Source organism: Acanthisitta chloris, unplaced genomic scaffold (assembly GCF_000695815.1).
Source record: "Acanthisitta chloris isolate BGI_N310 unplaced genomic scaffold, ASM69581v1 scaffold16656, whole genome shotgun sequence".
Classification (NCBI taxonomy): domain Eukaryota; kingdom Metazoa; phylum Chordata; class Aves; order Passeriformes; family Acanthisittidae; genus Acanthisitta; species Acanthisitta chloris.
This window is the reverse complement of record NW_008676630.1, coordinates 71,284-98,496: the sequence shown is the minus strand read 5'-3', so window position 1 is coordinate 98,496 and position 27,213 is coordinate 71,284. Positions and strand designations below refer to the sequence as shown.

Below are 27,213 nucleotides of genomic sequence, written 5' to 3'. Positions count from 1 at the left end.
AGATGTCCTTGCGCTGCCAATTTTCAAGCAGGAAGAGCCACAGCTGTCTCCTGAGAATGATGCCAAGCTGCCACCCTTTCAGTATGTCCTCTGCACAGCCACGTCACCTGCCGTGAAATTGCACGAAGAAACCCTGACCTATCTCAACCAAGGTAGGGCTTGCACTACACTGGAGAGCATATTTCCTGGGAACAATTCATGAGAGATTAAATCCTATACTTATGCCTTACTGGGAGGGCAGCAGGATGGGAAGAGAGGCATAGAGATGGGGAGGGAAGTGGAGGAAAGGAGGAATATTTAATTTTTTACATTTAGATACCTGATCATCAACGGTTATAAAATAATGGAGTACTACTGACGTAACTATTGACTTATTGCAATGTTAGAGCATGCATAGTTCCCTGTGGCCAAGTACTGGCTTGATCTCAGACAACTTAAACTACAATCTCCTGCCTTCATCTCAAGAGGCCAAATTGATTAAGCAAGTGGGCAAACTTTGAGTAGGGGAGGATTCTTAATACTCCAAGTCCCCTGGCACTGTAAGAGGGCATTGCCAGAGGATGAGCTAGCAAGTATCCAAGGGCTGCTCTGTGGTCTGGGCAGTGTGTGACATTGTTCCCACTGGCTGGGTGATGTCTTTGCTACGTGCTTAACTTGGCAAGTTGCCAGGGTTCAGTGCAGCAAAGTCCTCTACAGCTGACCTTACAGGGTAATTCTCACTCCTGGATAAACAAACACTGTTACTCTATGCTTTTTTTTTCTTTTTTTCCTTTGGCAGAATTTGTGCAGGCACATCTGTGGTTGGCATTTGGTTATCGCCTTGCAGCACCTCCTGCACGTGGTCCTGGGGGGGATCAGACCCTTCCAGGCACAGATGATGCTAAAACATAGTACGCTTATTTTCTGCCACACTGTAAACAAGGATATTAGCCTAACATCAAGCTGAAGGTTGTCTGCACTGTTACTGTGGTCCTCTCCTGCTTCAGGACACTGCCCAGCTCTTTAAGCTTTGTGCACTGAGCAGGATGCTCACTTGGTGCCTCCCTGGATAGGTTTCTCTCAATGCTGGTAGAAATCAGAGCCCTGACCTCCCTTGGACTCTGACCTCAGGTGCAGCTGGCTGCTGGGTCTGTGTTGTTAGCTGGTAGACCCATGAAGCCCCCACAGAAATCACCCAAGTGCTGCAGGCTCTACCCAAGGAGCCAGGTGTTTTCTATCACATAAGCTGGCACTGTTTTGTCTCCCACAATCAAAAGATGCTTGGGATGTGTGTCTGCCCGGTTTATCCATCTAAACACAGCAAACCCCAGGAGGTGATATGGGCCATATCAAGGGTGAGATTGAGATTAATCTTCTTGTGAAACACAGTCCTTTGCTGTTTTGGTATAAATGACTTTTTTGTTGTGAAAAGCAGCCAATGGCCAAATATTATAGCATACATGAGGCAGTGCCTGCTTTCTTACTTTGGAAGGGAAAAAGTTAGACAACTCTTTACACAATACCATGAGTTTTAAAAAACTGCGACTGGAGCAGTTGATGTTTTCCTATGCAAAGTGAGACTGTTACTGCCTTTCAGACAGACCATGTGTTAGGCTTTAACCTGCTTACTATTGCAGGGAGTTGTCTCCTGCTCCATCTTGACATTGTACTGATCTGTTTCATTGGCATTTCTTGAATGTCATCTGTCTTTCATCCCTCAAGGGATGTGTCCTTGCAGGATATGTTCTGGAGAGCATGAGGCTGGACAGGCCTGGAGGAGCAAAGCAGGGATGAGGCTGGAAGGAGCTGTGCCGTGGAGCAGAGTTGGGAAGCTGGTGGGGGAACAAGTGGGCACTCCATAATTCTAAATTTGTCTGACATGTAGTCTATCTTGATACTAAATCCATTAGACCAAAATCACTTGCTTGTGCTAGTTAGTAAAAAGAGGCTGGAGTCTGGTCCCATGTGGATATGAGGTTTCAGGAGCCAATACACATGGCATGACAGAAGAACTGACACACTCCAAGACACTGTGACTCAGCTGCAATACCACAGCCATCTATTCTAAATTTGTCTGACATGTAGTCTATCTTGATACTAAATCCATTAGACCAAAATCACTTGCTTGTGCTAGTTAGTAAAAAGAGGCTGGAGTCTGGTCCCATGTGGATATGAGGTTTCAGGAGCCAATACACATGGCATGACAGAAGAACTGACACACTCCAAGACACTGTGACTCAGCTGCAATACCACAGCCATCTCATGAAGCAATTTGTTCCCTACATCACCTTATTGCCTTATGCTGACTGTAAGCAAGGGGACACCTCTTGCACCTTACCCTCTCTCTGTGTTTATCATGGTTTGGCCAAACACTGTTACATAAAACTTCCCTTCTTCCCTGTACACTTGAGTTTTGTGATGGATTACTTTAGCAAATGGGTAACTTCGTTAATGAATGTCCCTCCACCCTGCCTGTGCATCAGTCATAGCTGGCTCCTAGTAAGGCAGATACACAGTGGCTGTCTCAGCACTGATAAAGCAATTCACATCCAGTGTGGTTACTTTCCCAAACTCTCAGTAAAAGCTTTGGGGTTTTCTGCTTGCTGGGTGACTCGCCACTTGTTCAAATGTTGCTTCCCAGCTTGAGCTCTTTACTGCCCTGTAACTGACCTTTTTGCCATGAAACAGCTCTGCTCCCTGCCTTGAAACACTTTCTTCACATGTGACTGGTTCAATGGTGGTTGGCAAGTGGACCAACTCAGGAGGTAGTTCCATGTGCAGAACTGGGTGGAGAAAGGTCAGGTCTGATGAAGCTATGGAGTGGGGAAAGCTGGAAGAACTGGGTAGTGAGTTGAAGGCCAAGTTGCATAGCAGAGATAGAAGAGGAACCAGTGGAGAGTTTCAGGTGAGATCTGAAAGGGATTCATATGGGCTAGGAAGAAGGGCTGTCCAGTGGCTGTGTTTGTGTACCAACAGGAGATAAGAGAGGGCTCCAGGCTTGTGGAACATAATGACTTCTCATAAGCCTTGCTTCTTGCTGGGTAGACCCAGAGAGATGATCAGTAGTGCAGAGGAGGAAGAGGTCTTTGGCCTGGGCTCTCTGCAGGGCTGGAGGTTGAGAGGTCTCCTGCACTGGAAGACCAGTGCTGTCAGCAAAAGGGCAGAGGAAGCATTTGTGAGGGAGCACAAGGGAATGAGCTTAGCTGTAGTGTTAAGTTGACTTGGGGACATTCAGCAGTGGCACAGTCCCAAGCTTGTCTACTCCAGTTTGAAACCATGAGTGCTTGCTGGCCACAACTCTAGAACCAGCCTATAAACGAGTAAGTAGAGTCAAATCCTTAGCTTGGTTTCCAAACACTGACTCATTACACTTGTCTTTCCCGGTCTCTTTCCCCTCTGCCTTCCCACATTCCTTGGGAAACTGGAGCCAAATTGAACACAATCTTAGTTTGCTAATCCTTAGGGCTGTTCCTTCATTAAGAGGTCTTTACTAGATCTCAGGAGGATTTCTCATCTGATGGGACAAAGTATGGGTTTAGTATGGTGTCTCAACACCACTCTACCTTCTGTCCATGAAACTGGTAAAGATGCTGTCCTTGCATTAGAAGCTGCTGCTGGCATTGCTCCTTTGGTCAGGGATCACATCTGTCAACAGAGCTACACTGTCCAGAAGTTTGCAGCACAAACATCGCCTAACATTTCTGGAACTAGCCTGCCTTTTAGCACTATTTCAGTGTCTCTTGTGGATAGGGATTTTCAGACAAACAATCAACCAGCAACCATATTACAAACCACTGCTTTAGCAAGATGGCTTGATGCAGTGCATATTCCATGGTCTGCAGTCATATGGGGTGTGGTTTGACCATGGCTGGTTGAAACCAGTTTCAGACATGGACAGACATGGGAGCAATGAAAGGTGGTTCCAGAAATTGCAGCAGGAGGAATGTGGAAGAAACAAGCACTGTGTACAGTAGATCTGAATGCCAATAAATGTGAGGAAATAAAATCATTCCTGTAAAAAACAAAATGCCAAAAGTCACAAAAACCTGAAAGTCATTGCCCAAGGGAATCAGTTTGTAGTGCCAGAACCACATGTGGACTGTGAGCTATTCAAGTTAAGACTTTCTTTCAGGACCAGCATTGGGCTGGCTCAGAGCCTCAGGTCTGAATTACTTCAAATAGTGGGTGGTTAAGGTTGATGGCAAGGGTCACTGAGAGCAGGCTGTTTGACAAATCCAGCCAGTACTCCAGTGGTACTTCAGAGTAACTGGCTGTCACCTGCCTGTAAGGCTTTCCTGGGCTGTGTTCAGTTCTGCAGATCTGCTGTGTGTGACTTGTGGTTCTTGGCCATGTGAGGATTTTAGTATACAGCTGGTTAGGGTTTGGAAGGCTGATCATCTTTGCTTTACAGTGTCTTCCTGGAGTCAGCCTTATTGCCAGTCCTAGACTGTTCAGAAAACAAACAAGTCAAAAAGCTAAACCATGAGAGAAACCCACTAACATCTGAGAAAACCTGTGATGTTGGGAGCATTGCTATAGAGGTGCATAAGTAACAGATGCCTCATGAAGATGGACTTAGTTTGAATCTGGGTCACACATAAACAAAACCCCCAAATTTCAACCCCAGGCATCTATCCAGGTTCAAGCACATGTGCATAAACTGGTACACTTTAAATGATGCTGCATTTAAAATAATGAGTGTTGTCCTGCCTCAGGTCACTGCAGATGTGTTCTGATTTCTTCTCCAAAGAAAGGTGTAGAAAGCACTGGGCAAGCAGCAGCTGAAGAGGAAGCTTTGGAGTTGATTGCTAATTGTTTGGGTTTGAGATGAAATTGCTTACAACTGAAGGCAGAAGAGAACCTTTGCCTCCCTTAAAAAGTCTAAAGTTCAAATTTGGTTGTCTAATCTTCTACAGCCAGAGAACCCAGTTTTAAACACTAAGATTTACAGTAAATGAAAAAAGCTGTTTTGTATTGACGTTCCCTCCTACGTAATTGAGTTTTTATGGGGTCACAACTGCCTGGATGTTTGTAGTTTTCCTGGAACAATTCTTTATTTGCCTAAATGAAGTGTAGAGAAGGCTGAGTGACCAGCTCTGGCTGGGTGTGCTTTTGGTTTAATTATAGCTCTGTTTGTGGGGTTATTTTTGCCTTGTCCTGTGCTAGGAGCTGCCCCTTCTCCTAACAGTCACTGCCATCATTGACTAGGCCCTGGGCATTTCAAGGAGATCTGCTGCTCGTAGCTTCTTCCATCCACCCTTGCCTGAGATCACAGGCACAACAATGGCTTTGTGTCATGAGACTGGGACTACCAGGTGCACTCTGGTGGCTGCCCACTGATGCATCCTTGTTCCCTGATTGTTCTGGAGTGCCATACTGCTCCTTGACCCCTCTCCACTTTCTTCCTGGGTTTGGATGGCTTAAGAAAAGGCTAACAAAGCTGGTTTGTCTTTACCATTTCTGAGACTGGCTACTTAGTGGTTTTGGTTCTTGTGGTGCACCTCTTCATCTTTGGAGAAGGAATTTGTATTCTGCTTGACTTTGAAGACAGCTCTGAGTAGGTTCTGGTGTCTCAGCTGAAGCCATTAACTGTGCTAGCAGCAATTTCCCCATATGTTTGGCAGCTCTGTCTTCACTTGGCAGCCCAGGATAAACAACCCTGTCTCCAAACCACACCACCCCTAAGCTCACTATGAATCTTGCTTCAGTTGACAGGGCACCTCTGCACAAGTAGAGCATCTGACTTCTGTTGTCCCTAGGAAGCTAGAATCTCAGTTGCCTTTTAACCAAGGGGCTGTTTTCTATTCTTTCTATAATCCTTTCTTCTGTTGCTAACATCTGGATGAAATTCAAATGGGTTTGTGGACTTGCTGGATTGCAGCCTGTGCACAACTCCTACTGGAAGCCCCTAGACTGCATTTAATTCTCCCACTTCCATAAATCTTCAGGATCTGTGAAGGAAGGGAGTGCTCAGAAGTTCCTCTGGGTGGAGTAAGAAGTATGAGAATATTGGGAAGTTTTTTTCTTATATTCTATGTCACTTTTTTATTTTAGCCCATTATCCATATCTACTTTGAGATTCCTTTAATTATGATAGTGAAATTTTTGCCTGTGATTTTACAGGATTTGATGTTTGTATCAATGTACCTATCAATCTGAGAAGATATGGAAATTTTTTATTTACTTTTCTTTAATTTGCAGTGTCCTAAGAGATCACATTTTACGTAGCAGTAAGAAGCTCGACAAATACTGTAGGTTTGGTGTGACTTGCTGGTTTTATAGGAGTAATATACTTTTTTATTAGAGAATATACTTTGTTTTTTTCCTAAAGAGGTAGGAAAAATAAACAGTTTTTCTCCCCTTTCCTTTCTCCAAGCATTTATTATGTATTCCTGAAACTAAACAGCAAAGACTGGAGCAGTGAGATTCTTCTTGTCCTAGCTCAGTGCCTCGTTTGTGACCAGAGTGGAAGGTACAGTCTGATTTTATAGGATGGTTGCCAATCACATCTCCTTTCCTGTCATGTGGTAGGCACTGAGTGAGCAGCCACATGTGGGAGTGAGACTTGCTTTTTCCCAGTTTCCTACTGCAGAAGAAGGAAGAGTGGTGAAGGAAGCAATTTACCTGAGGGCATCTGAGGGAGCTGCCAGGTAGGGTCAGGAGTTGCACGCAGATCTTCTGCATCTCTCTTCAGCACCCTCACCTGGGACCATTCTTTTTAGTTATCTGAAACTCAAGTAAATATTACACACACAGCTACTCTTACAGAGCTATAAAACCTGCTGTCCAAATTGACTTAGAACAGGTTGAAACCAGAAAAAGCCTGTATTTTTTACTTGCACAGAGGGGGCTGAGGTTTTCTGAGCTGGACAGATGTGACTAAGATAATCCTGAGTGTTTCACATACATGCAAAAGAAGTGGAATTACAGGAAGATATTATTTGCACAGCATAGATATTTTTTCAGCTTTCCTTTGGAAGTCCATAGTTTCTTCATTGATTAATTTCTATTAAAGATCAAAGTTTATAACATGGCTTAGATTAGGCAGGATCCAACAAAGTGGATGAGGTCTTTGCAAGAGAAGCCCAAGTGGATGCAGTGAACGTAGCAACTAGGAGTGTTTCTGTGTCAGCTGGGTAGTGTTGTGTCCTTTGATTCAATGTTAGACTGTAGTCTTTGGGGATTTATATGTATCTTTCTCTCTTTTGAGTGGAAACCACTATAAATGAAGAGTATTTCTGTTAGTGCCTGTTAGCTATGAAGTGTCATAACTGTAGAATAGACCATCTTCAAAAGTCTAGAGAGAGTAGGGCTCAACTGAATGTTCATATAGTAAGTGAGCAGTGAAATTTTCCTGCAGCAATCTCAGCTCCAAGGCATGTGTTTGGCTTTCCCACATGGGAAAGAGAAAGAAGGGGACAAAGAAACCCCCTCAAGTTGGGAGCAGATTGTAAAAGGAGGGAAAACACAGACATGATGACCATGAAAGTCTATGGTGTGGTAGTAGAATTAGTAGCTGAATTGGTCTGCTGTGTTCTTGTAGTCTTGATGCCCTGGTGATAGTGACAAGTAGGGCAGGTATCCTTGGTGTTGAACTCGGATGGGTATCAAAACGTGATAGAGCTAAGGTAGCTTTGCTGCAAGGGGAAACAGGCTGGGGGCAGGTGAAGGGCAAATCTGTGAACAGTAAAGCAAGGCATGTGTAAATTGTGGTTCCGATTGCCACAATATAAGGAAAGAAACCACACAAAAGAATTAATGAGCATTGGGCAGCTTGATATGGATGCAATGTGGACAATGAATACCAGAAACTGGGCAGATATGTTAAGGAAAGGGGTGGCTGTATTCACCCTGCTCCATCTCTGGGTGCTGTGTTGAAGATGGGATGTGGCCTCAGATGCGCCTGCGGTGTTAGGGTGACTTTCGTGTTCCTTTTGGATTTCCTGGCCCACAGTTTGTCCTCCTTTGCAGGATTTCCATGTTACTAGCATAGTGGGAACTTTCAGGGTGGCCTATTGTGTAGCTGGTGAATTCATAATATCCTCTGGATAAACATCCACAGCATCTTTGTGGAATGAGGCTGCAGTAAGCAACTGCAGAATATCCACTGCCAATTGTGGCCTAGAGATGGAGGGTTCTGCCTTTACTTCTTGTCCTGCAGACACTTGAGCAAGCCTTATGCTAATTTTAAATTTTGCTTGTGACTGGCTAAAGAGGTATGGGTAATCAAGCATGCAAGTTCAGATGCCAGCTTTGTTGCTCTTGCCTGTTTACCCTGGGGGTTCATTAATCTTTCTCATCAGAAAAATATTCGAGTGTGCCTGATGCCCAGAATAGTTGTGTTTGGCTGTTTCAAAGGTGATCCTCCTGCCTGCTGCATGTGCTTCGGTTTGGGATGATAAATGCTAGCTGGTTTTTTTTCCCTCCCCCTCCTTCTGCGTGGTGCATTTGACTGTCAGCATTCCTTTGCCTTTATCTGTGTGCTCTTTAGGATGTCCATATAAAGTTGCTAAATGGAATTTTTATTGGCCAGCTTGGCTTAATAATCAAACAGTTTCCAGGCTGGTTCTGTCTAGTGCTGTGTGGATCCATTCTGAGAAAGAAGATTCTCTGTTGGTGTTTTTTTTTTTCCCCTTTCCACAGACTTTTGTTGGGGATATTGCTTGGTTGAAGGTTAGGGCTCAGTTAATTGCTGGAAAGGCAAGCAGACTGCTTGGCTAGGTGAAGTAAGTCCTGAGTCATATCGGCCTGGAACATCAGCATCCTAATTGGAAATTAGCGTATCGTGTCGGTGTATTGTGCAGAAAACCACAAAAGGCATAGTGCAAGTGGCCCTTGAAATGTAACACTGAAACAAAGAAAAGCAAGCAGGATATTGTGGTGGTGTAGCAAACAGTTTTTGAAGTAAATGTAACTATGAGCTGAGAATGATAACCTTTTGTAATCAGAAATTACCAAAAATTCGTGATGACTGACTAAATTCCATGGAAATCAGGAAGCTGTTAAGGCTTGTGCCTTTAGAGCAGGTCAAAGCATTCCTGTGTTGAACTAAATTATTTTTCATCTGTAATAAATCGCTGTCTTTTAGTTCTTTCGTCCCAAATTAAGTGGTCGTGTCTGCATTTAATGTGTTAATTACCAAAGACTATAAAAGACAAAAAAAGTAAGCAGCCTATATAAATTCTCTTTCAGATAGATGCAATTGCTTTATGAATTACCAGGCAGAAATTCTCTGGACCTGGGTGATTACTACTTTGCTGGATACTACTCTCGTTTGTAAAGCAAGTTGCTTAATCTCTAGCCTTGGAGGTGACTGATTACATTTGCCGTTGCTCAGGGAATGTCTGTTCAAAATACAAATTACAGTATATCATCACCCACCCAGGTTTTTATAGGTGCCTCTGAAGCTTTCAGTGAAGACGGGAGACAAATTGCATCTCAGGAATTTACTGTGGTTTTCTAAATATTTATTACAGTTCTGTTTTTTGCCTGAGGTAGGGAAGAAGGGTTATGGTGAGTGAGGGGAGCACCAGATCACACAGGCATGCAGGAGGCTGCTTCAGCATCAGCTGTGCTGGGGATTTGCTTGCAAAATGTCCTCTTCATTTCAGATAGTGACAGACATGCTTTAGGTGCCCCTGTATGCATGTGTCCAGAATTACACCATGACCAGAGATCAGGCTGGTCACCAGCTTCAAAGTGATCTCAAACCTGTGCTGCCTATGGTGGTGCAGCTATGGCCAATATTGAGAGCATGGTAGGAAATGGGTTTTAGCAACTTGCTGACCTTTAGCACTGGGTTATGTCTATCATCCTGCTAAAGGGGGACTGCTCTAAAGTGGCCACCACTGCTCTCCATTGCCACAATTATTTTTTCAGGCTCTTCCTTCCATCTGAGCCCAGTGGATGTTGAGCCCTTGTCAGCTGAGGACCAGATACTGCTTTGGTCAATGTCAGACCATTCATAGAATCATAGAATCAACCAGGTTGGAAGAGACCTCAAAGATCATCGAGTCCAACCCTACCGTCGTTAATAGACCATGGCACTAAGAGCCACATCCAGTCTCATCTTGAAAATCTCCAGAGATGGTGAATCCGCCACCTCCCTGGGCAGCCCATTCCAATGCCTGATCACTCTTTCGTAAAAAATCTCTTCCTAATGTCCAACCTAAACCTCCCCTGGCAGAGCTTTAGTCTGTGCCCTCTTATCCTACTGCTGGTTGCCTGGGAGAATCAGTCAAATCACTGTAGAGTCTCAGCATTGGTACCTTCTTACTCTGTCTCAAACTTCACCACCAAGTATTGACTTGGAAAGTTGTAGTCTTGCCTGTATTAATCTGTATTTCCATCCGAGACAGATGGGGAAACTCAGTATAGCAGAGTTCTGTATTTCAGCTGTATGTTTTGCACTTAGCTAGTTGCAATCTGTCTTGGGAACTGGAAATACAGATTGCTTTAGTCACACCTGCAGGCATATTTCTTTGCAGATGTAGATACCTGACTAAGAATGATCTGTTACTGGTTTAGTTTTAGCAGAAAATTGGCAGTCTGTGCCTGCTAGTGCAGTCAGTGATGTAGCATTCATAGACGATCTGTGTATCAGGGTCTTGTGTGACTTCTTTGCCCTCTGACGCCAGGGGGAGTTCAGCTTTCTTCAGGTTAGGTTGCTATTGTTCACTTTACTTTACAAAGGGATTTTTGTTTTCCAACATCCAAGTCATCATTCTTTAGGGCTGTTTTTCCTTGCAGTTGTTATAATTGCCGGGGTGGGATTGTAATTCACCATTTCAGGAGTTTTGCTGGTAGGGATGATGGAAAACAGAGAGAGTGAACAAGGTTTGGAAGGTATTTTTCAAGGAAAAAGTATAATCCAGGCAGTTTGGTGCTATAAAAGTACAAGTATCTGAATGCTGTCCATGCTAATGAATTATGGGTACCAGGAGCCACAAAGCAATGAATTTGCTGGAAAGTTGTAAGGAGAATAGATTTGAAGTCAATACCAAAAGATTAACATATAAAGGAACTTTGAGAAATTAGGACCAAATTCTCACTGACAGAGTTCCACAGAGGGGGAAATGAACCACGTTTTCTGAAGCTTGGCTGGGAGCAGTCTTGGTTGGTAATAGTTCTGTGTAACAGCTCTAGTTAAACATTTAGAGTTCAAGGGGAAAGCAGTTAGCATAAAATACCATTTTGATTGAGGCTTTTCATGGCATAAACTGCGTTCCAGGGCTTCCATCAGATGACCCACATATCTTTCATCGAAGCATTTTATTTCCTCCTTGGCTTGCTGTTTAATATTAACTCTGTTTGCACTGCAGTTTCTCTTTTACTAGTCGGCATAATCTGTTTCTAGCTCCATCCAAGGTGAATCACTCCTGTCAGGAGGAGATGAGTGGTGCCTGCTCACTGCCAGGTTGCAGTACTGTTCCTATCCCATGTAAGGGGTGGAAGATCCATGCTGCGAAGTTTTTGAGTGCTTGCTGTTAGTTTGAAAGGAAAATTGCTGATGTTTTTATGCCCATTATTTTCTTTTGTCTTGTTGCAACTACAAATAAGCAAATCAGGCTGACCAAAGAGTAGAAATGTATCAGTGCACAGAGGTGTCCCAAACCCCTGCTCATTCCTGAGATATTTGCTGGATACCTGTCAGTGCTTCTGGTTTGACACTTGCCTTCCTTTATAGCACAGCTCATGCCATAAATTTTGCTCTCTGTTACCCCATCTGAATAGATTCAATAGATGTATTTTACTGTCTCTTGGATGCTCGTGGTCTCAAAATCTAAATTAATTTTCTGTGATGATTAGTTAGCCTCATGCATGCATGGAAATGAGCTGTAAGTGCAAGAGATGCTTGGCTGTGTAAATTGGTTTGAGATGATGAACTGTATCACTCTATAGGTGGTAAAATCTCTCCCCAAGCTGAGCCATTGAGCAGCCAAGTACTTCATACAACATAGATAAACAGGTACATAGTACAACAAGTGTAGTGCTTGGGGACATGATGTAGTGGTGGACTTGGCAGTCCTAGCCTAATGGTTAGACTCAATGATCTAAAGGATCTTTTCCATGATTCTGTGAGAGAAAACGCATTTTGTTAACCTGACTCTGATATTTCTATGCTTATACAATGATATTATGTAGGAAGCCGTGTGCACCTCTCTAAAATTTGCCAAGTGAGAAACATGTATCAGTGGGAACATTAGAAAGTCTCGAGTTAGTGTGGAAGACCTCAGTTTCAGGACTGTTGTTTACAAAATCCACATTTGTTGTCCAGCAGTCTTCAAAGGCAGGTCACTGTTGTAATTTCATTTTACTTATATGCAAAGAGATGGGTAAAGAAGATCTACGCATGTTTCCAGTGCTTATTTTGGTACTTCATATGGTTTATTCTCCCCTCTCCCAATGCCCTAAGCCACTTGCTGGATTCAAGGGCCATTTCCTGGTTGCAGAATTCCTATCAACATCAGTAGGAGTGTTGTGAAAACACTTGGGACTTGAGTATGGCCTCTCTTGTGCTCCCTTTTTTTTTTTTTTCCTTACCTGCCAGCCGGGTTAAAAAGCACATTTATCCCTGTGCTCTATTGATATGGTCTGTACTCAGACGTGTGGGATTTTCAAAAAGGAATCTGCCTGAAACACGGTGCCCTTCTGACACATCTGCCTTTATAAGTCTTCTATTTCTAGATCCAGATCCAGAAATGTAGCATTTTTGTCTCTGCTGGTAGTAGCTGCTTAGAGGGAGATATATTTGCTTTGCAGTTTTCTGCAGGGCCAGTTCTGCGGAGATACTGGTTGAGCCGGAAAACCCAAACTGATCTCCTTGGTGCCTGCCTTGTCATACCCTGTACTTTTTTCAGGAAAAGGGAGGATAGCAAGATGAACAAAAACTAGCTATAAGGTATACATGTGCTCCATTAATCCTAATGATCCTGTCCTGCCTTGGTACTGGCTGCAGGTTGATTGTAAAGTCTTAGTCTAATACAATGAGCTTTTGTACCATCTTAGCCATTTCTGCATAAGGTTTTGAGACATCAGTCTCCTTTGTCTGCTGTCAGCCTTGGAGAGAGATGTTATTTCATAAACCAGTTAGCTAAATTCTATTGAACTAGCTGAGTTCCTTATGCTGGGGGTGGTGGTGGGGTATTGGAATATGAATTCCCTTCCTGGAACTGGTCTTAATATGTTGTAATATCCATTGCTATCTTCACACAAATGTCTGAAGGAGTATTTATGCCATGGGCAGCCACTTTCCAGGCCTTGTGGAACAGATTCCGTATTTCTGGTTCATCAAAACACCTTACAGGCTTGACTGCTCTCTGAAGAAGGCAAGATTTTGCCCAAGTCGCTGTCCTCTGCAGAATAGTCTAGACCTGTTGTGGCAGTATCCCTGCACACAACCAGTGCTTTAGCAGAATTGCTTTAGCAGAAGGGACAGACAAAGGCAGTGCTGTTATAACCATGTAACATGGGTGGGGGGACAACTGCCTTGAACACCTTGGTGACTTTCTAGAGGGTGACCAGAAACCTGCAGCAATCCCGGGAGATGACTATAACTGATGCCCTAATGAAGAGCTTTTGGCTGCCAATAGGAAAACCTTCCCCTCAGATTTCTGCTGTGCTTTACTGCATACTTGATTACTGGGGCAAATGCATTATGTTAGCAAAAATAAGCTTTCCCTGATCAAACGTATGCTTTATCAGCCACATAAATGCCAGCATGACTCTCTCATTGCTACAACATATTAAACACCTTGGAAATGTTTCCTTAAACTCTAGGTCAGTCTTATGAAATCCGTCTACTTGAGAATAGGAAATTGGGAGAGTTTCAAGATTTAAACACAAAATATGTAAAGGTAAGGAGAAATATAGATTTCTTTTCTTCCTGCTACTACATACAGCCTCTAATGAAGGGCCTGACCTTGCTCACACTGAGACAATGGAAAACACTGCCATTGTTTTTAATGGGAGCAGGGCTGATGGAGTTGTTGAGTGGTAGTTTCATGGGACTATGCAGCTTGGCTTTGCAGGGCTTCAGGGGAACCTTTGTTCTGTTTGTGATCATGACCCCAAAGTTTCACTGTGAATATTGGGTTCAGGGGAATCCCAAAGTTCAGTGGTGAACATGGTCAAAGCTGCTGAGAGGCAGACTTGTCTCCCTACTTAACCCCAGCAACAGGCCTGGGTTGTTATATGTCAAATGGAGGACCCAGTTGTTTACATTGTTCTGCCATGCAGATTCTGCATAGCTCTGGTTTACATTGGTAATGAGAATAATTATGAACATATAGAATTTGATTGTTTGGTTTGGGGGAATTTTTTTGTTGCTTTCCCTCCTCCCAAAACAGTTCAAATTGAAAAACTTTGGTCCAGACCTTCGTTCTGGATCCAACCTTCAAGCCTTCCTCTCCCCAATTCTTGGCTGTTCTGCCTCAGGATTTCTTTTGAGAAGTGGGGACCAGTTGCAAAATTTGGATTCCAATCTGGATTTCAAATGTTGTCCAGGTTTAGGCAGTTCACTCTTTGTCTTTTGGCCCATTTCAGGTAGCATGTGGATTGGGGTCCAATTTTGCAGGTGTTCCCTGTGGGATTCCAATTTTGCAGGTGTTCCTCTGTGGCTTGCTTGCTTCTAAAAGTTTGTTTTGGGTGTTCCTCAGGTTCATTGGGAAAAGTTGCTCACTCATTTGATATGGAAGTCCCAGCAGGAGTATGGGCTTGAGAAACTGGGCTGTTAGGGGTCATTAACTCATGTAAGTGTAGCGCTCTGAATATACAAAAGGATATATTAGTTAGGAGTACTTAAGACTTGTCTGCCCTGGGGATTGCCCTTATTCCAGCCTTTTTTCTCCAGTTATTGACATGGCTGCACCATTGCAGACCAGCTTGCGGTTACAAAAGCTTTCCTATTCTACACTTGTTTAACTACACTGGGGCAAATCCAATGACTGGCTGTTAATGGCTGGAATCAAGTTTAATTCCCACTGACAAGGTGTCTGGACATGTCAGCTCCACCAGTGCAGGGGCCAGTGAGCTGGCTTCCACATTTGCTAATCAGAATGGGATATACTGGGGTTGGGACATGGTAGACACGTTAAGTATTACCCCCATGTGAGTCTTTTTGGGTGTGGAGGCAGTATAGTGATGTTTACATAGCATGACACCTGAGATTAGGTGGGCATTGCTATAGTGCTTCCAGAGCAAATCCCAGAAAGCTGTACAGGGCTGTGTTATGCAGTATAGATGTGCCCTGTGAAGGGGGAAGTGTGTTTCTCTCTCTCAGGGGTCCCTTAGGAATTTGATAAACATGGTGATGGGTCTCTTAGGTGGACCCTCTACTCTCCTCTTGAATGGGGGTGAGAAACATTAACAGATCAGCTTTTGCTTCTACTCTGGAAAACCAAAGTCATCTTGAGAGAAGGGCTTCTGGAGCACATAGTTTATATTGCTGTCTTTTCTTAACAGAGCATAATTCGTGTAGTTTTCCATGATCGACGCCTGCAGTACACAGAGCATCAGCAGCTTGAGGGCTGGAGGTGGAGTCGGCCTGGGGACCGCATCCTTGATATAGGTGAGACTATTTCATGTGGTACCTATGCAGTGTTTGGAAGCTGAATAATGTATGGAGTGCTTGCATGTGTGTTTAGGTTTTTTTATATCCTACTGTCTTAGGAATCTTGTATGTCTTTGGGTGGGAAGGAGATCTAGCACTATAGGTCCCAAATAGGTATCTCATTGGTGGCTTCACTTTTCACATGCATCTTGTGATTGTATGGAAATGTTTTCTCTTCTTCAATTTAATATTTTTAAAATTTTAGGGGTTTTCTTCTACAGATATTCCGCTGTCAGTCGGTATCTTGGATCCCAGGGCTAGCCCAACCCAGTTGAACACTGTTGAATTTCTCTGGGATCCATCAAAGAGAGCCTCAGCATTCATTCAGGTAAGAAAAAAGTGATAAAGTGATATTTCTGTGGTAAATACAGTGGTCAGATATCTTGTAAAGACCTGGAGAGTTAAAATAGCCAGGACATGAAGGAGAGAGAAAGATGTTAATGATGATATACAAATTCAAGTGGCAATCACATATAACTAATTTGTGGGATACTCACTAAATCGACTTGCTGTCTACTTGATAACTTTGGAGTACTACCTGCTACAGCTAGGATGTTCTTTAAAAGAACAAACCACAAAACCCCACAAAAAAAACCCACTGATGTTGCTTTCTAAGTGTGGGTTTTGTCTGGAGGAAGCTGTTCACAACCTCTTAGTTTTGCTTGCTTTCCTCTTTCATGAGTATTTCTCATTCCAAATGCCAACTATCTGTTTTTCAATCTGTATGTGGGATTTACTTAAATCTAAATGTTATTAATGCAATTAAATTTACTTAAATACTTAAAGGATCCTTTTCCTGATGCCATGCTTCTCTCTGAGCTACTTGTTCTTCTAATTGTTTTGTCCTGAACAGAAATGAAAATATATGAACTCTTCTGCCTATCTTAGCTTTTCAGGAGGAGCCAAAACCTCCTGTTCAGGCAATATCTGAAATTCAGATTTCACAGGTTCCAACTGTCTCCAGAGATGAGCACAGCTTCTGTTTTGCCAGGTACATTGCATCAGCACAGAATTTACTCCACGAAAACATGGAGGAGAGAAAGGGGTGCCCTTCCGGGTGCAAATCGACACCTTTAAGCAGAATGAAAATGGTGAATACACAGAACACTTGCATTCTGCAAGCTGCCAGATCAAAGTGTTCAAGGTATGAGGTAGTTTTGGCTTTGTCATCAACTAGATTAAGGCACAGGAACATGCAAAGATTTTAAATTGCATAGAAGTGAAGCAAATAGTGGAGTAAAAGAACAGACTTAACCGGATATGCTTAAGAACTTCAACAGGACTCTTGTGCACAGGGTGGCATAAGCACTGAACTACACAGCAATTCTAATTGAATTCCAGTGACCCAAGACTTAATGCCAGTCCACTGTGCTTTGAACACCATACAAATACTGAGGTATTTAGAGTATTCACTGTATTTTGATGCTCCTAGGCAATCAAGACATTATGGCATTTCAAGTTTTTGTGATTTAATCCTCCATGAACAATAAGAGTATATCTTGGAGATCTTAAATGCCCTTTTTTTTTGTTGTTGCAACAGAGTTCCTCTCTGTGCTACCTGGAGGAGAGAAAGATTCAGGGACAAAGCATCTCTGAAACTTCTGATCTGAGCTTGACAGTCCTGTAGCTACTTAACAACAAACTTCCCATAGACCTGTTTTCTCAAAGGATCTGATGCTTCAGGTTTGCTCCTGTGAGCAGTGTCTTTCCTGTTTCTGGAAAGATGGTACAAATGCCAGTTGAGATGCATAACTGGTGGGGCTTATGGTCTGAAATAGCTGGAATCTCATCTCAGGACTGTGGTCAGCCTATCTTAGAACTGCAGTAGGCATTAATGGAGGATGTATAGAAACAGTAGAAATGCTTGACTAATTTTGTTGCCTAGAAAATGCAGATCAGATCTTGTTTCATATGTAGAGTTCCCATAAATCTTAAGGAGACTTTTGTGAACAGATTAGATAAATCTGTTGGCCTCTGTCTCCAAACTTGTAATACTTGGCATAAGGAAAGCCTTTGCTTGTGCTTATAGCCTAAAGGAGCAGACAGAAAGCAGAAGACTGACAGGGAAAAAATGGAAAAGAAGACCACCCAAGAGAAGGAGAAGTATCAGCCTTCCTATGAGACAACTATTCTCACAGAGGTAAAGCATTTTAGACATGTCATGCTACATCCTGTCGGGAGATAGAGTTGAGAGAAAATGCAGTCTAACTGAGCCCTGGAGATTGTCTTGTGGAGACATGTATGCTCAGATATGATTGAAATTGAGAGCAGAGTGAAATTATAAAATATCTCTTGCTGTTGAAATTTATGAAAGATACCAAAGTTTCTTAAGTTTTGGGGTATAAACCAACCCTTTACAGTCTAGCTTTAAAACCAATATTTTGTCAATACTTCACTGTGCTCCTGGGCACTTGTCATGGCCCTCAGATGCCAGATGTAGAGGTATTTTCAGAACTGTCTCACAAAAGCTCATGGTGGAGATTGGACACTTGATCAGATGAATAGACTGATTTCTATTTTTAATCTGTTTTTCTGTGAAAGTGCCTATGAAGCTACTGCTACATACAAGATTTGTGAAGATTCTGGGTTGTACTCTAGGAATATCTTGAATGTCTTATATCCTGATGCATCTGGTGTAGGATTGTATGTGTTTCTATTCTTCACTATCATTACCTAGATGTATATATAAACTTACCCTACACTGCAGAATGACTAAGCAACAGGACTAAAGAAAGGGATTTAAAAGTGCTGTTCGGTCTCCCTATGGGAATGTCTTATAGTTTGATTTAGTTTTTTTAGAAGTGGCTTTCTGGACTTCTAAAAATGATTTTTTTTTTTTTAATTTAAAACAACTTCCTGTTTGTGAGATCCAGGCCCTCCTGCTCAATATTCCTCATGTTGCTAGGTGCAACCAGCATGTTTTGTAATTGACAGACTTAATTCTACTGAGTTGGCAGATCCCAAACTCTTCCTAGGAGATCTGATGCACTTTGACATATTGCATGGGGAAATGTGGCTTGCCAAAGAGTTAAATATTTGCCAGTGCTGTGGAGATGATAAAATATTTGCCAGTGTTTGTGGAGATAGTAAAGCTGCAAAGCTACACTTGTCTTTTTATCACTGCAAACAAGGATACTACAGAGCATTTTCTTGAGCTCTTGATGGTAGTGGGTTCCACAGGGCTAGATTTCTCCTGCTGATTACAGTGGCTTAAATTCAGAACAGAGTCACCAATTCTAGCTGGGTTAGTCTGGTTTTACACTACTGTAATGGAATGTGGAGGCTGACCTATATTTTTGAATGCTTTTAGTAGCTTTGTGTCTATCTATCTGAAATTTTCTCCATGTAGTACCCATTTATGACTTGAGCTCTTTGACTAATTGCCAGAGGTTTTAGCAGGCTGGTTCAAATTCTGCTCTTTCACTGGCATAAACCTGAAGCAATGCCACTGGAGTGTATTTGTCACTCTTGCCTGAATTTAATTAGGGATTCATAATTGAGACCAGGGGTATTTTCTGTATCATTGCTGCCTTCAGTCTGAGTTGACTTACTGGCATTGCTCTGACTTACAGCTGTGCACTCTTTGGCCCAGTGTTATTTGGGGACAGGCTTTGTGAAATGGGAGAAAGAAACGTGGAATGCACAACTGGAATCAATCTGGCCCCCTGACAGCCCTCTTGGAGAGCAGTGTAGAAAATCCATGGCCCATCTCCTCCTCCCAGCAGGAGTGATGAGCTGAAGTTAGTGGCGTGGCAACAGCATGAATGTGGTATTAGAGGAGAATCAAATCCTTTATTTCCATCCTTATGAAAGTATCCCCACTGCCTCTCTTCCAACAGTGTTCTCCCTGGCCAGATGTGCCTTATCAAATGAACAATGCTCCATCTCCAAGCTACAACAGTTCTCCCAACAGCTTCAACCTTGGAGATGGGTATGTAACAAATAAATGCTTTATCTTTCCTGTTGATGTAGTAGCTTTTGTGTGCATAAGCTTTATATGTCCATGCATGTCATACCCTGGAAGAAGAGGTCAAGGACCGCCCTTTCTAGGAAAGGGGAAGTATTTCCCAAGAGCCTTTTAGACCCTTCATGCAAGAGTTCCCTGTAAGGCAGAGAACTGTTGTATGTCTGCTGTTTATGTGGTGACTGGAAGATGAACCTCAGAACACCACCAGGGCAATTCTTGGTGAGAACACACCATACCCTGTACCAGGAATTCCCAGTATCTCCTCACAAGTGTGTTAGAGGCTTTCAGCACCTCTTTAGAGCTGATATTTCTTCCATACTTTCTGTCTTGAGGTAGTTTGGGGTGCTGAATTCCCAATTGAATGGGATGTAAAGAAGTCCTGTCTGGGGCAAAACAGCCTGGGTTTTGAGAAGTTGTTGCAGGACAAAAGACTAATGAAGGCATATTTAATCCTTAATATAGCCATCATAAAGAAACAGTTCTAGTGATCCTGAAATGCCCAATATGATAACTGATGTCAGAAATGTACAGGGTCCCTCAGTACTTCCAAGTCCTCCCTGCAACATACTTTCCCCTAGGAATTTGGCATAGGCCTTTCTTTTTCTTTTGGACTCTGCCGACTTATTGGCTTCCCACACAGTTTCTTAATCAATATTGTATTGCAAATTTTCATTGAGTCACCTCAACCTGTGAATAACTGAAACTTATGAATAACCTCAACCTATGAAACACTGGAATGCCAAAATTTTGTGTTAGTAGAAGAATCTGTCGAGCATTTTCTTCCAGTGGTAGATGATCTTTGGGAAAATCCTTAATGTGTTAAAGTCCTGTCCATGTTTTAGGAGGGTTTAGTAGAATTGTGGGTTTGTGTAATACAGTGAAATTGCAATTTAATATGTTTAAGATAACACCAGCATTGAATTATAAGATCTTTCATTCAATTTTTGTAAAGAATCATTATTAGACAGTGGATTTACTTAGAGGATTTCTAGATCATAGAAATTTTGAGTTCAGCCCTCCTGTGGGTTACAATTTTCTTGTCTAGATGATGTCACATTAGTGAGTCGTCCATATGGAAAAGCTTGAATGAGGTCAGTAAACTGAGTTTTTCTCTCAGTGTTAAGTAGGACCTCAACTGACTGACAAAAGGCTCAAGTAGAGAGGTTTTTTTATTCTTTTCTTGGTCCAGATTTTGGACACATTTTAAAAAAATCTGATAGAGAAAAAGCCAAGCTGGTATGTAACTTGTGAAAGTTGAGTCAAATGGAGGAGGGGGAAGAGGATGGACACTGCAATGTAAAATTTAAAATAATGTGTTTTTTTTCTCTTCCAACTTTATATAATTTCTTTTAGCAACAGTTCTCCAACCCACCAAATGGAGCTCCTGCCTCCCAGCAATGATGTAAGTACTTGAGATCATGTTAATGTGGTGCTTTTCTCTTTTAGGACACTGGTGAACAGTTCATTTCAAGACCTTCTTATTCTTTTTGCAATGTAGCATCTCCTTCCTTCTGCTTCTATTCAAGATGCCCAGCAGTGGCTTCATCGTAATAGGTTCTCTCCATTCTGTAGACTCTTCTCAAGTTTTTCGGGTGAGTTTAAACAGTCCAGTTATTTGGTTTTTGTTCTGTTGTATAAGTGCAGCTCATGCTTCATATCAGTAGCATCTGCTGCTGGCCACTGTTGATGGGATCACTGGTTGTTCTTAGATTAGTTAGCATTTGTCAAATTAGTTTGTAGACATACAGGATAAGTAAAGATGGAAGAGAATAAATTAAGGTGGGACTTCTTGAGTTCATCAGATGCAACCCCTGCTCGAAGCAAGTCCAGAGCCTTGTTCAGTTACTTTTGAGTATCTCCAAGGCTGCAAATTCTAGTCCCTCTAAAAAAAGTACTTAATTCCTCTCACAGTGAACATGTGTTTCTCTTGTATCTAATCAGGATTTCCCATCTTCCATCTTCTGTCTGCTGCCTCTCATCCTGTCCCTGTGCACCTTTAAGAAGCTTCTGGCTCCATCTTCACTGTACCATCCCTCTAGGTAGTTGTACACATGAGTAAGATGGTGGAAGGAGAAATTGCTAGAGATGTTGAAACCACAAGGAGCCTCTCTGACTTGCAACATGATTAAATAACCCAGTGAACATAACAATTACAGAATATTGGGTCATTTAATGGCCAGTGTTAAATATCTAGATTTTTTTCTGAGTTGGCTAGAATATTTTCCAGTGCAGCACTGCTCTTTTGGCAGCTTCTAGCTTTCTGTTTCACAACAATTGATTTGCAGTGTACACCTCTCTGAATTGGCAACTTCTCTGCGCAGATCTGTCTGGTTTAGCTTTGTGGATTCTCTCCTCCTGCCCTTTCCTGCTGCCCATACACACAATCTGGAAGCTAGGATTTTTTTAACTTCTGAAAAAAATCAATTTGAAATATATAGGTGCCGACTTACTGAAGATGTCCAAAGATGATTTTGTTCAAATCTGTGGGCCTGCTGATGGAATTCGGCTCTTCAATGCAATCAAAGGAAGGTTTGTACTACTTCCTTCCTATGTTTTTTTGAGTTATGACAGCATCCCTAGGTAATTTCAGTGTTAACTAGAAGTTAATCCTGGAGCTGTAGCATTTCGGCTTCCTTTTAACACTTCAGAGAGGTAATCTCAGAGACTGGAGGTAATGACAATGGTATCCAAATCCAAGCACAGCTCAGAAATGTTGCCAGAATGAAGCAGCATAATGTGGATCTCCAGTGGTTTATTTGCTACCAGCTGATAGTTTCCATCCATCTCATGAGAGACACAGCTTACAATATCCTGTGTCGCGTCTCTGTCACAGGTAACGAACAACAAAACAGTGAATTCATGGAGCCTCAAATGACTCTTAAACTTACTTTCATTCCAATAACCTCATAGATTTTACAGCTGGGCAGAATTTCAATCAGTAGAGGCAGGTATGGTGAACTGCTTGGCAAGTGCTATAAACTGTTTATACCTATCTGATCCTGAAAGATTAAGGTGCTCTGCACCATCTTCCAGGGGACTCTTACTAGATGTCCTAAGACATCTAGTCCCCAGCATCAAGACTATCCCTTAGTTTGTTATTTATGCACAGGCTGAATGATTCCATCTCTCATTGTTTGGTAGCTGACTGGAACAATTTTAGATCTTCTAAATAACTTACTACTGTTTTTTAATAATCCATAGAAATGTAAGGCCCAAGATGACAATTTATGTCTGTCAAGAACCAGAGCAAAACAGGTCCCATCTCCACCAAAAACGAGAAAATGGAGATGGCAGTCTTTGTGGTAAGTTTTTACTTATGGATTTTGTTAAACACTTAACTGGTGAGAATGCTGCTTTCAGCCTGAGCTCCTGTGTGGGACAGCTATTGGTGCACTGACTGTTTGAAGAGGTCCTGTTTATCCCAGTTCTGCCACTTTGGTTAGTTTCAGGGCTACAGATTCCAACTGGTACTGTCTGCCTGGGAAACAGTCCCAACTTTGAAACTAACTACAGAATGCCACAGCAAAATCTCTATTCAGTTCTTAGTAGGGACAATAGCATTAAAAACTACCCTTCCATCCACAATTTGCTTTAGATTATGACTTGTTTGAAAAAAAATCTGGTAAGTGGAAGGTCAGGAGGTCTTAAAGTGAGGTTCTCCTTCTTGAAAGTTCAAACCTTTTGGGGAGTTGTCATCTCTCATGACATGGTGTACAATCAAATGAAAACAGATTATCCTTAGCTCTTGCAGTTAATAATAGCCAGGCACAGTTTTTCTACCTAGTTTCTATAATTTGGATTGAATTTAAAAACCAGTACTGTCAGCTGGAGTTACCTGATATGTTGTATGCTCTAGTTGGTGCCTATGGGATCAGTGGATGGCATCTAATAAAATTCTGCTTTTGTGTAACATAATAGCATGTGTTTTACTATTAATTGGTTCTTTTTATAAAATGTCAGAATCAGTAAAAGTAGATTATCCAAACGTGTTAGCATCTTTATGAGAGGGGTTTTTGGTGCCCTGTCATACATGTTGTCATTAGTCCCCATGTTTTCCTCTGGGAAAAAGTTGTGTGTGCTTTAATTGGCCACTACATCTAGATACTGGGTATTTTTCTGCAGATCATCAAGCTGGATATTTGGGGGCTGCTGTAAAAGTACTAAGCTCATTTATCTACTTTCAAAATTTGAACCTTCATCTTGCACCCATTTGGTTGTTGATGCTAAGCAACTTGGTGCAATCTGTAATTACTTTCAACTTGTTGCAGTATATCATGCAATCTTCTTAGAAGAATTGACCACGCTGGAATTAATTGAGAAGATTGCAAACTTGTACAGCATTTCTCCACAGCAGATAAATCGGATCTATCGGCAGGGACCCACAGGGATCCATGTATTGGTGAGCAATGAGGTAAGAAGATAATGCAAACTTTGTTAGAGCTGTAAGAGTTGTCTGACTTCTTGAAGTTAGAATGAACTTTCAAATTATGGAATGAAGCTTTAAGGGAGCATTTCAAAATTACTAATCCCAGCAAGCTAAATACTTAGAGTGAATCAGTCATGCACAGCATTGATTTTGGTGTTGCTTCAAGACCTTTACTTTGTAAAAGAGGTTGGATTTTTTCTTTGTTTGATTTGAGCAAAACAAAACAGGACAAAATTGGTCATTTTCACTCGCTACAACTACCTGAATGGTGATTGTAGCAAGGAGTTTGTCTCTTCTCCCAAGTAACAGGACAAGAGGAAATGGCCTCAGGTTGCACCAGGGAAGTTTAGACTGGGTATTATCAAAAACTCGTTCATCAAAAAGGCTTGTCAGGCATTGGAACAGGCTGCCCAGGGAAAGTGTTTGAGTCACCGTCCCTGGAGGTATTTAAAAGATGTGTAGATATGGCACTTAGGACATCATTTTGTGGTGGACTTGCTGGCACTAGGTTAGTGTTTGGGCTTGATGATCTTGGAGGTTTTTTCCTAACCTAAATGATTCTATGAATTTATTTCCGTCTTGGCTACTTACACAATTTTTGAAGTAAGGATGTAAAGCAAAAACCTTTAAAAGTAAATAGGTAAGTTTCCTAAAGTTTGAAAATCTGTACGTCAATTTGTCTTACATCTTGGCCAGTGATTACAGCCACTGAGTCAGTCAGTGCCCTATAAGTGTACGCTATAGTTTAATGGACCTCTGGTAGCTGTTTGTGTCCCATTATATGATGGCTTAATTTAGTCCATTCCATTAACTTGCAGGTTAATAGTGAGTTGCCCTTCTTCCTCTTTTCCCCCTACTAAATTACTTACTCATTCATGCACCAGAATCACTTAAGGAGCTTCATTTATAAGAAACATTGTTAAAACAAATGAAGCAGAGCATAGGTCTCAACTAGAGCCTAAATTGAAGGCTGTAATGCTTATTCCTGAAGTCTCCTTGCTATTCCAGCCTGATTAAATCTGAAACTTTGATGCTTTATGGATGCAAAATGCTTGGAGGCAACTCTTGGTAGGGGAATTTCATGAACCAGCTTGGGCATAAGGCTTTAAGTATTTGTTTAAGTCAATTATTAACAATGTCTATTGCTTTTTAAAATATTTTTTTCTTGTTCTAGTACTATAGTGTCAAGAGTGAGGCACTCTGTGAATGTACTTCATGCATCATTAGGCAGAGACACACAAACTGGGCCGTGAAGTTTGATTTGCAGGAGCAGGAGCTGGATGCTAAACCCAAAAGAGAATAGGGAGATTAGACTAAGTTGAAAAGGGTATTTTGGTGTAACAATTTACAGCTGGAAGGTGCACTACTTGAATGATATTCAGTAGTTAGAGAAGGCTTTTTCTTAAAGCTGGATTTTATGACCTGATCAGAGAAGTTCTGGTCACATGTCCTTCCTCTGAAATCGTGTCCAGTATCTGCTTCAGCTGTGTGAGACACCTCCTGAGGGTAATTAACCTCCTCTGTCCCACAGAGATACTATAAGATGGGAGGAAGCATTGACTAAGGATGAAGCTTAAATGGGCTTTTCATATTGGATCTGAAGTCATCTGAATCTTTTAACTCACCTCTTTAGTTAGGGGCGTCACTAGAACCTGCACCTGTTCTGAAAATCTAGTTGTTTCTCATGAATAACTAACTTAAATAGCTTTAGATTCTAATCTTGATTCCCATGATTTGCCTTGCCTTGCATAGCAGTTTCGTTAAGATTCCTGTTCCTTGACAAAATACAAACAGGTAAATGATTCCTGGAAGCACAGTATCTATACTATGTTTGGTCAAAATAACCAGATGGACACTGCCAAGGTGGCTTTGCAGTAGTAATTCCTTTATTCAAGCAAGGAATCAATTTCTTGGGACTTATCACCTCTAGATATTATTTAAATGCTAATGTAAGCTCAACTGAGCTCTGTCATTCATCTGAATATGTAATTACCACCCTTAGATATTAGGAAAGGGACTGTCTTTATCCAGTCCAAACTAGTGTAGCTTCACTGAAGGCAAGTGAGAGCATGATCATTAATAGAATAACTGGAGTGGTATAAGAACCTGCAGGATCAAGAGCTGCAAAGAGAATGGTGAAATGTTGAATAAGCTATGTCAGTTCCAGGCAAGCACTTCTCTTAAACACATTAGGAACTGCAAGGACCTTAATTAATCAGTCATGTACTTTAATAATCTTATGAGCAGAGTTACTGAGGATTGTGTAGGACTAGACAACAAATGGTGTTGGATAACCCTCCTCTAAGTCTACACTGACATGGAAAGAAACTTGAATATAATTACTAAAAATATGTTATGTTGGCTTTTTTCCTTCTGCCCTTCAGATGGTGCAAAACTTCCAAGATGAGTCTTGTTTTGTTATCAGCACATTAAAAGGTATGTATTGCTGCTGTTATTACCTGTGGCTCTAAAGATAATTCTTCCTTTCGATTGCACTAAATGTTATCACAAACTCAGTGCTGTTATCCTGAAAAGATAAGTAATGTGATTTAGCGTAAGTCAAGGTATTGACTACACTCGGATAGGCTGATTGATCTATGCTTTTCTCTCAGTTGCATTGTTATAAAAATTTTCATAAATCCATTGATACCACTGATGTAAATGAGCAGAAAGTCTTCTAATGAAATGATAAAAGATGACAATTCATATGTGCGTTTTTTATGTAAATGATTTGACCTAGATTTTCAACATTTGATTTTCGTGAGTGGGTTGTGGAGCAAGAGAACAAATTATTGCAAACTACCTAAGAAGAAAATCTGAAGTTCTGTATCTCTGGTGTTTTCTAAAAGCAATGAAAATATGCTTTGCATTTCTTTGTTACAGCTGAAAGCAATGATGGCTACCACATCATTTTAAAATGACCGTGCTGCACAGAAAGACTTTAACAGCCTAAAATTTAGTGCCTCACTGAGATTGCTACAACCTAGATGGAAACATGAAGAACCTTCTGGATAAACGCTCCTGTGAACTAAGAATTACCAAACAGCTTAAGGAAAAACTTGCTTTTACAGATACACATTTTTGGTGGTGTGTGATTTTGGTTTTGGTTTTTTTCCTTTGTTTTTGAAACTGGAGCTGAGAACATCCTCAAAGCTTGTACATGTTTCTTCCTCCCTCCCCTCCTCTTCAGTCTTAAAAAATTGTTGAGGTTTCTGCTTATTATGTAGAAAC

General features: G+C 41.7%; 1 protein-coding gene across 1 annotated transcript; it reads left to right on the top strand.

Annotated features, from left to right (window-relative positions):
- Window positions 1–27,213, top strand: TFCP2L1 (transcription factor CP2-like 1; the record flags this gene model as incomplete). The annotated part of the gene is made up of 14 exons (XM_009076215.1): window positions 1–152; window positions 13,759–13,835; window positions 15,442–15,547; window positions 15,811–15,917; window positions 16,581–16,733; window positions 17,619–17,729; window positions 19,429–19,520; window positions 20,910–20,958; window positions 21,055–21,148; window positions 21,995–22,085; window positions 22,758–22,858; window positions 23,825–23,967; window positions 26,367–26,418; window positions 26,866–27,213. Coding segments are annotated over 14 exons (1,366 nt in total), but the record flags the coding sequence as incomplete, so codon positions are not given.